General features: G+C 32.8%; 1 protein-coding gene across 1 annotated transcript; it reads left to right on the top strand.

Annotated features, from left to right (window-relative positions):
- The first annotated feature begins 2,315 nt into the window (after window positions 1-2,315).
- On the top strand, window positions 2,316-3,779 carry LOC111641061. The gene is made up of 4 exons (XM_023387174.1): window positions 2,316-2,882; window positions 2,958-3,026; window positions 3,102-3,192; window positions 3,610-3,779. The coding sequence occupies exons 1-4, from the start codon at window positions 2,316-2,318 to the stop codon at window positions 3,777-3,779; spliced, it is 897 nt and encodes a 298-aa protein (XP_023242942.1).
- The last annotated feature ends 7,143 nt before the right edge of the window (window positions 3,780-10,922 follow it).

Below are 10,922 nucleotides of genomic sequence, written 5' to 3'. Positions count from 1 at the left end.
AGAAACAAAAAGGGAAATCAATCGGAACGAGGAAGGGAATACAGAACCTATCAAAAGGCGAGATTAGAGGGAAAAATCTTATAAAACCCCCCGAACTCAAGGGCAAATCGTCTGTTCTCTTTCAATTTTGGCATGCTCGCCTGCGCGGCGCATAAATTCTCGTGCGCGGCAACAATTTGAACAGTGCGCGGTCGAGCATCCGCGCAGCTTAGAGGGAACATTGGTCATAGACAAAGTATAAAGAGTGCGATCTGTGATATACCGGTACAATACTTGTGTTTTCTGTTCATAATTATAAATTATTAATCCTTGGTTCAAAATTATTACTGAAAAGTGAAAATAAAATAAATTTATGGGTAGACAACTTGTTTGAAAATGAATTATTCTATTAAAAAATTAATATTATAAGATGGTATCATAAATAAATAAGACATAGGGAGACTTAAAATTTTGTTTTTCACCCTCTGAGAGAAGTGCTATTATTATTAGTAATTGAACGTTCAGTGTTATGCTAAGTATATAGCCTAAAAATTTACTGTTTGCATTAATTATAAATTCATTACTCACATTACATATGTAACCATCATGTTGTTTGTATAATAATATTTTGGAAAGGATAATTAAAGAAAAAACAGGGTTCAAGAGTAAAACCTCCTCTCACTCACAGCGAATTATAGATGGAGGGAACGTGTTGTTTACTAATGGGAACTATTTCGCCATTTTTGAATCAGTGCAATTTTAAAATTAAGTACGTATTCGGAATCAGAACACAACCTCTGAAATCAATATGTCTGATCAATTTAACTATTTTAAAACTACCTTAACCTAAAAGCTAAATACCTTATAAAAACCTTATATAAACATAAATTTTAGTAGTTTTATGGAATGAATGCTATTTCCAACGTTCATTATCTAAACAAATTACAACATTCTACATAATTTCATCAATTACCTTATACGCAGTAGATTTCAACATTAATTAATAACAAATTTAAGATTGTTCAATTCCATAAGGGCAGATAGAACCAAATCTCGACATATAATTTTTATTATAAATAAAATCAAATAATAAGCACAAATAATTAATTTTTATTATCATTAAATTCCAAATATAAAAATTAACAATACTTCTTTGCTTTTTTTATGAAATTCACCTGAACACGAACTATATTTAAATAATATTATATCTTCATAATTCCTGTTATAGTTCTTAAATAATCTTTTATTAGTTTTAATTTTGAAAAGCTGANGTAGCCGAATATTCGTGGCATCTCTAATTGATATCTCAATTCCTCGTATAACCGAAGTATTGATAGGTCTGCCTTCGAGTTGTTGCTTGGTACCAAAATGCATTTAAAGGAGGACCTCGAACTACGAGAACTGATCGAGAAAGAAAAAATTTTGTGCTTTGAGGAAGAAAGGGATGAAATTAGGGCAACGGCAAAAGAAAACATTAAGAAACTGCAAGCGGAGAACAGGAAAACATTTAACAAGAAAAGGAAACGCCCCATCAAATTCTCAGTCGATGATCTAGTAGCTATTAGGAGGACGCAATATGGGCCCGGCTTAAAAATTCATCCAAAGTTCTTAGGGCCGTACAAAATCAAGAAAGTTTTAAGAAATGACAGATATTTAGTCGAGAAGGTAGGTGATCACGAAGGGCCAATGCAAACGTCTACATCTGCTGACAACATGAAAGTGTGGGTCCGTTCAACTAACGAAGTATTCTACCGGTCAGACGAGGACATCGGGGACGATGTCAGCTGTCAGGATGGCCGAATGTGGGGTTTAGGCGAGTAACATTCCTAAGCCGTTAAGACAATAAAATTTACGAGGGGTTGTGGGGAGGCGAGGAGAACGAGGGAGAGTCAAGTAAGGGCAGTAGTAAACAAGACGACGGTGGGTGACGACGCAAAAGGTGGAAAGTGGAAAGGAAACAAAGGACGTTACGAAGGCGAAAGCATTATTATTCCGTCAAGACGGTTACGACGGTTACGAACTCTGGAAGTTTATTGTCATTTCTATAATTCTCAATCTCAATACCTTTTATCCTACATTAATCACGTCGTACAATTCTTTTCGACAGAAATATTCTGGCTTCGTCAATTTAATATTTGTGGTTAATTTTACACTTTTCATAATACTGAAAGCGAGTGCGTAAGTTAAAACTAAATTAACAATAAGCATTTTCGTAAAGATGACGTCATTCTCGATTAGTAAGTTCCACGGTTGACAAGGAATCATGTCTGACAAAACCGGTATTGTCATGGAAAACTGCAAACAGAAAAATATCCAGTAGAAATATTCGATGAAGAATGAATAAAGNTCGAAAAGAATTGTACGACATGATTAATTATACTAGAATTATCGTTTGTATTATTGTTGTAAGATTATCTATTTGTTGTCAAGCATTCAACATGTTTTATGTTTATCCTGCTGTAGAAGAAGGAAAAACTTACGAGCACGAAGCACTGTTTTGCAGCGTAGAATTTGGCATTTTCTTTAATTTAACTTCGGGTGGAATATTGTATGTAACTTTTTCACTTTTTTTACTTGCAATCATATTAATGAACATATTCCAGAAGCTATCGAAAGATCTGCAACTACTCAATATGAATCATCCTAATTTGGAAACGGAATTAGAAGTAATTATGACACAACACAACGAACTTTGGAACTATGCGAAACAATTGAATGGCCCATTCAATTACGTATTGACAATTTTGTACAGTTCTCTAATAGCAGATACCAGTCTACTGAATTATATTTTAATTTTTTCGAAAATGAATTTTGCATTAAGAGTTTTCATGTGCATCTTTTGTGCTGCAATATCAATTGATTGTATTTTAGTAGGACTTTTAGCATCCGCTTTCACATCTAGTGTAATTTTTCTATTGTATTAAATACGTTATTCCGTGATTTATTTATTTGTAACTTGGTTTCCTTTTTTCTTTCAGATGCATACATCGTTTCAAGACATTCGAAGATTCGCACAATGCGATTTGAAATTGGAACAGAAATTAAAAGTAAAGCGTTTGTTATAAAATAGGTTAGCGTTACTTTTTAATTTGCATAAAATTATTTTAAACATTTTTCTGCAGATTGTGAATTTTATGAAAAGATTTGGAAAGGCGTCTTTATGTTTATCTATCAACGGTTTCTTCGACGTTACCAAGATGTTTCCTATTAGTTGTTTGTTTATATTTATTTATAACTTGAAACATTCACAAAATGCACAATAGAAAACGTCGTTGTAAGTGCCGATAGAATAAACAGACAAGAAAACAGTTGTTATGATATTTATTTCTAATTATAATATGTCTGGCTAATATATAAAATATGGAAAAAATATTATTGTATGTATTTATATATACACATCAGTTTTTCTATTCTGTAAACTAGAAAGCTTTTTTTTTCGTACCCAATACATCGATTGGGTAGAACCACTGGTAGTTGGTGGAAGATTGACTCCTGACCGAGGACTGGCCAACTGCAGTTTTCCAGTATTTTTTTAGTTATCTAACATTACTTACAACTTAAAACATACACAAAACAAGGCCTATTCTGCTCTCAATTCAAAATCGTCTCTGAAAACGTTTTCTTTGGCAGATCGCCCTTACATCGCAATGCCATATTTCATCAATTCAATTTTCAATACGGATCAAGTGAGTTCGAGTAGAAAAAGAGAGAATGGATGGTGTAAGAAAGAACACAACGAAACAGATCAAACATTAAAACTTTGGAAGATTTACTTCATGGATTGTACTCTGGGTCTTTAGAGTAAAAGGCTGATAACTACATTGTCTCGGTTATTTATAAAAGATATCTGTAAAACACAAAACTTACAAATCGATCAAAGAGATACGATTATATAATTGATTAATTGCAAAATTAAAACTTCACCATAATTTAGCATAAATTGTTGGGGTTAAATGTAAATAGCTTTTGTTTACTATCCTAAAAATTTTAATGATTAGATTTTGCGTGATAACACAATACTCTATATATTCATTCTATTGGCCTTGCATTATATAAACATATCGAAAAAGATATAGCGAAGTTGAGGTTTGGAATCCACAATCGTTCAATCGATCGTAAGACGAGTATATCGCATTCTCATCTATAACTAGTCGTTATAGTTTTCATTTTACAGACACACGTAACACCTTGACGTTGAATTTTAAAAGTCTAAGAAACAGAAAATTCAAATTTCTAATTACATTTCTATAAAATTACGCAAGTGTTACGAAATAATGGAAAATTTTTTGGCAAAGATTGAGGCAGAAGATGATGAGTATATTAGAGAAAGAAAAAATATGAACACAGAAGCAGAGATATGTTTGAAATGCCTTTTATCTTCGTTTACGTCTGTAGCAAGAGTTTACGGATATACATTTTTCGTACCTTGTACCTGCCACATCCGAAACTATGTTAATGTTCACCCAATTGTAACAAAATTTCATTCATTCTTCATCGAATGTTTCTACTGGACATTTTTCTGCCTCGTGTTTTCCATGACAATACCGGTTTTGTCAGANTGCTCTTTTGGAATATTTTTTAACTTGCTTAGAGCATAGAGAAAATCAAAATTTTCAAAATGTTCATTTAAAGACATAAATCCCGAATCCATATTGCTTATTATAGAATCAATCATGGTGTTAAAAAAATCTGTTTCGTAGCTGCTTTTGGGAGACTGTATAGGTTGATCGCTGTCTTCGTAATCGAACATCCTTTTCTTTTTGGCTACCCTTTCGTTTTTAAGTCATTTGGCAGTTCATAACTGCTATTCTCAATAAATTGACGAGCGTCAGACAAGCATTTTTCGAATTCAGTTTGTCAATATTCTTTGATTTAGTCACAAAATGTACGCAAATGTTCAAGAGCAATGCTTAAATGAACTTGTAAAGATTGCCATAATTTGCTTATGATATTAACACGCGATAATATCTCATACCATACATGTAATGATATGATGAATTCTAAACTGAGCATTTCGTTTAAAACCGAATTACAATCACTGAGTGTGTCTGATTGTTCCGTTTGATTTTTTAAGCTTTCGATGCATTCAACATCAAATTGCAATAATACGGCCTTCACTGCCTCGATTCTGCTTTCTCACCTTGTGTCTGATAAAGGCTTCATAGTAAGCTTTAATTTGCCTTTGATTAATTCCCAGCGTTTGCTGGAACTAGAAAATAGCAAATAAATTTTTTGAATAAAACCAAAAAATGATTTTCTGCCACCGAAGAATTAGCTGCGTCTACCAACAGCAGATTCTAGCTATAACAACCGCAAAATGTAAAAAATGCCCTGGGATTAATATTTAATATTCGAGTTTTAACTCCACTATTTACGGAATACTTTACTGCGATACTTTGATTGGCTTTTTAGCCGTTGAGAATCGTGAAAGTAACGTAAACAAACACAATGGGAAATCCCCAGCTCTGGCTGGCAAGGATTCCCTGCGATAGCAACCCAACGCCAGCAAATGTTGCTCGACAAATAAAAATAAATTTGGTATGTCAATATATTTATCGTTTTATGACGAGTAAAATTTTTTCGTTGAATTTACGGCTTTTATGTAATGCATAAACCTTCGAAGCGCGAGGCCCCTCAAACAGCGAGGCCGTAGGCGGTGGCACACGTCGCCCACGCCTTACGCCGCCTCTGCGTATAGCTTTAAACATAAACAGCTCCTTGTCCAAATAATAAGACCCTTTTGTCAAACGTTTCCGATAGACGTGCCTGTGAAAATTGATTGTTTAGTTTACAAGTCTTCTCAAGTTACGCTTCTTGTAACGGTGACAGCCGAGTGTGTAGTATATACTAGGCACTGGCGCTAAGCAGTAAAAGTTCACTAGTTAATTTTTTTCACACGTGTAACAAAATTATCTATTATTTTACTGTATGATTAGCATTGTTATTACTATTATTATTCATCGTGTTTAAAGTTAAAAAACAGCACGAAACTTATTGAAAGCACGTTTACAACATGAAATTACTCTATTCTCAAGTGATAGTTCACTAGGTCAATAATGTCCACGATAATGTATGCTTTGAAATAGAGAATAAAGTTGTGTTTAACGTTTTAGATACACAGTTCAAGGATTTGATAATTTTATTACTTTTAAAAAATATTTAAGCTGGGTGACGTCGCAAACGTCATTAATTACTATTCCAGTACGACCGTGTATATAGAAAAAAATATATTTAATACGACCGTAAACAAAATTTAATTATGTACAAGTGATATAACAGACCAAATCTTAGAAAATTAACATATTTACCTCACATTACAGAAAACAACTATCCCGCACAATTATTGACAATAACGCTAGAAAACAAACAATACCTATAACATAATTTATACAGAACTAGATTATACACCGGTTATTTTTAAAGACATACAGAAAATATTAAAACCTTTCAATATTATTCTTGCTGGCACATTGAACAAAACAATCAAAACTTTCTTAAAAATTAGAGAATCAATTAATAGATAAATGAATGTAATGTTTAATAATAATTTGGTTTATATCTTCACTTGTACTTGTCAATCAGATTGTTGTTACGTGAATGAAACAGGAAAAAGATTAAAAATTAATATAACGGAGCATATATGAACTGTGACGTATAATTATATTAATACAGAAGTCGCCATGTAATCGTGATGGTTGCGTGATCTCATCAGACAGCGTCAAAATTGTATATAGTTTTATTAATATATGTAATAAGGACTAGAAAGGGACATAATACCCGAAATGCATTTTCGTTTAAAAAATAGAAAATAAAGTCTTTTTCATTAAAAGTAGTGTTCCTGTACGGTAAGTTTTTGCGTAGCGAGTCTGATATTAAAATCCAAAGAACATACAATTAAGACAAAAGAGATTAAAAATCATGACATCATATCTGGTTTAGCAAAACGCAGTCTCTGTATATGTGTGACTGTTACGTCGGCAATGCCCAAGTCACGATCGAAATCACCCGCAGGGTTCGTGTTGCATGGCGCCAAAATCGTCACTTGGCGATATTTTTATTAAATGGCGATAAAAATTTTAGTCTTCCTGTGTCGAAATTCGGCGTAAAATTCAATCACAAATCAGACTTCGGGAAAATTAGCAAAATATTGAACTTCCGTCCCGTGCACCACATACCTAGCGATTTCCTGACGTCACGTGCCAAATTCGATCAAAAAGTATTTATAGGAAATGACGCCGAGAGCCGAAAGCAGTTTTGTGCAATGACACCCAGCATGTCTAAAGTGGGAGTTTATATCGAATGACAGAAATTTTCGGATGACAAACAATTGATAATTACTAAAATTATTAATAAAATACAAGACTTTTACCTATGACCTTTTAATAAAAAGTAGACAATTAAGGTTTAAAAGGTTAAGATGCAGATCTTAACCTTTTAAATATTACAAACTTTTGATATAATATTCGTCCCTGACCATTGATTTCTGATCAAATAATTTCACCTGTTTATACTTGGACTTATACACGGCTTTGGACTTTTAATAAAAGTCCAAGGCCCTCTATTATTAGGAGTAGATAAAAAAAATATACCAAATGGGAAACAACGAAGTTCCAGAGTTGGTATTATTTATCAGCGGTCGATTCAAAAAGTCATTTTCTGGTTTTGTCAAGTATTAATTGATGATAATTATTTTTGAGTCCCCGCATAACGAAACCTAACCCGCAATTCGCGTTTTCTTTCAGTTCGGTTCTCATATAGATGGAGGCTTCGATGCAGTTCTTGATTATGTCTAGTTTTTCGTTGATACATTCTTCGAAATCTTAAATATCTCCGCTCTCGACTGTCTTTTCTACACTAGCCTTTCTGGCACTTGTGCTGTTTTGGGGGTACGGCTGTCTCGATGTAAATAAATATAATTCAATTTTGTTTAAGACATGAAAGAGATTAGGCATTTAAAAAGCAGAGAAGAATTATTAGTTGTATATTGCATTGTTATACGTTATTATATGTTGATTTTAATTAATATTTAGAATGGAATGATGTTTTAATATTTCTATTAATGATGTGTCGAAAGTTCAGCGAATTCTTGGCAAAAAAAAAAAAAAAAAATTTATCTGGAAACTCGTTAGAGATGAATACTCACGTCACCGAATAGCACCGACAAATGTCACGTGACGGCTTCGTACGCCGATGTGCCGCTCCGCGACGAAAACAAGCTTAAGCAATGGCGTCTTCGAACGGAGTACACTCGGTTATTATTTCGATAATTTTTTGTTTATAACATATTTTATATGAGTTATTCCAAAAACATTATACGTGTTTAGGAAATATTCGAGTGAAATTAGTCTAGAATCTATTAATTTTATAGAATAAAACCTTTCAAACAATCGTACGCCTAAACTGCACAAGTGCCGCCTTTCTTATCAGAGTGATTAATATACTGTATTTATTATTTACTATATATTATCGACCTACACGTTCCAGGCACCAAAAAACGAAAAATTTTATTCACCACATTAAAACACTTCGAACCAGATAGGTCTTGTGTACTGCAATGAGAAACTTGATTACTAACAATGAAAGCAAAATTTTAGACAAAAGACTTTGTTCCTATTGTTAACTGCCAACTCAGAAATTGCCTAATTAAGTGGAAAACTTCTGTAAACAGTTATAAAGTGAAATGGTTAAATTATATATGTATGTGTATTATAAGATTGGGTGAAAATAAATAAATATATTTAATTAAAGATTATAACAAGTTAGGACATGTTTATTTTTTTATTTTCTCCTAATCTTATAATACACTTACATATATCAATTTTAACATTTCATTTTAAAAGTGTTTACAAGAGTGTTTCCACTTAATTAGGCAATTTCTACCTTGGCAGTAAACAATACGAACAAAGTCTTTTGTCTAGGGTAAAAGTTTATTCTTACTTCATGGGCCTTTTTTTTTCTAATTTTGCTCTCTTTAGACATTTGTCTAGTAGACGTGTCCTAAACACATAGAATTATTTGGGGGAGACGCGTATATTAAGAGCTATAAGCGAAAACTGATCGGACTACTTTACCGACTGTGCACGGTGGAGGCCACCGTTGCTTAACCTTGTTCACATCGCGGAGTAACACGTTGGACGGCGGACGCTTACAATTCGTGTCACGTGACCTCGGTTAAACGTCATCAGTCACGTGAGTGGTGACGACGAAGCGAGATGGTCACGTGACTACAGCTCTGACGCATTTCCAGACAACTATACCTTGAGTCACGTGATAGAGTACAGTGCGTTGGTAGACATTGCGAACAAGGGACAGAGAAAAAAAAAGATGGCGACGTCCGTAATATTGACAGTATCGTGATGGCAGGATCTATAATTTTAAAATATGCGTTTTTAGAGATAAAATAATAAAAAAGACTTCCAATAGCAATTTAGTAGTTACGAAAAAAAAACTCGATACGACACTTACCAATTACACCGGGTATATATATATATATATAATATAATATATTGACATGCGCTTTCATAACTTGTAATTTTTCATTCATAAAATTACATAATGGACACTAAAACGGAACTATCCGAGCCCACGTTGAAACTACTATTACAAATACCCGTTGTTGCGTCCGACAGCGCGCTTCCCGCCAGAATGTAGAAACAAGTTCGGAATTAGTCAGAATTAGCCTTTATTGCTAACACGTGACTACTTCTTGGGGGCAACCCGAACTTTGCTCGAGTTACTCTTCCGTAACACCGTAACATTCTATAACGAAATTCACGAGTTAAGATTTGACAACGACGATTAATTTTTCGAGATTAACTTGTTAAAAAGAGAACAAAATCAAATTACTTTAAAATTCAGATTAAATGTTTATAAATTTATTATCTAAATTTATAAACATATATGTTTTACATAGCATAACTAATTTTTTAAGTTTAAAAATGTAAAGTTCCATTTCTCTACGCTTCATAACCGAATTTCCCGACTCTCATAGAATCATTTTGACTGACCGTTCCGGAGGCCATGGACTCTACAGTCCAGCTCCTATAGTGGACGAGACGCAATATAGATTGTAAGACAAAGTAAATAAACGGGTTTATTTGTTACTGCAACTGTCGGCCTCACTTTCCTTCACCCATATACGATAAATCCTGGCATTTGGATATCACTGATTCGGCGACTTCAAAACTGACGAAAATGTGTTATCATTCTTAATTTAATTTGTATTTTTATTCTATAGTCTTATTGTTTTCCATCGAAAATATTATTTTTAAAAATTTACTGTTAAAAAATTATATGCAATTAAAAAAACATTTAAATAAATTTTGATAAATAAATGTTTTTGCTTATCCATACAAAAATAGCATTAAAAATCCGTGTAAATATTTAGAATTAGAACATTTCAAAGACACGAAATTTAGCAAACTTTGAATTCATTACACATAAACTAAAAATTAAGAAAATTCTGAATTAACATTATATTCTAGCAATTAGCAATATATAAAAGCTGGCGCCTGGGTGTGTGAATTCTTTATAACTCTTATAATTTTTGTCCAATCCAAATGAAATTTTGGTTATATCGATTCTATGTTCTGATGGAAAGTATTAAATTACTGTGATCGTACTTATTTTGCAGTGACGTAAGTGACGACGTGAAGTTATATTTCTAAAAATAAGCCAACACGGTTAAACCTAGTAAATTAAAGCTATGTTAGAGTAAACTTCTTTACTCTACGACGAAAATCGTTGACAGAGTGATAATCTCTACTGGTTGTCGTTGAATCTTGAAGTGAATCTACAAATCAGAAAGTATAAAAATCAAAATACATTATAAAATTATACGTAAATAAAAACAAATGATTTTATATCATTAACAAGCGCTAATAATAAAATCTCAATAAATCTCAAATAAATCTCAAGCGCTAATAATAAAAAAATTTATAAAT

The sequence above is a fragment of the Centruroides sculpturatus genome, unplaced genomic scaffold, assembly GCF_000671375.1.
Source record: "Centruroides sculpturatus isolate CEXI.00-Female unplaced genomic scaffold, Cexi_2.0 scaffold1301, whole genome shotgun sequence".
Classification (NCBI taxonomy): Eukaryota; Metazoa; Arthropoda; class Arachnida; order Scorpiones; family Buthidae; genus Centruroides; species Centruroides sculpturatus.
Note: the sequence above shows the minus strand (reverse complement) of the source record. Positions and strands in the feature narration are given on the sequence as shown.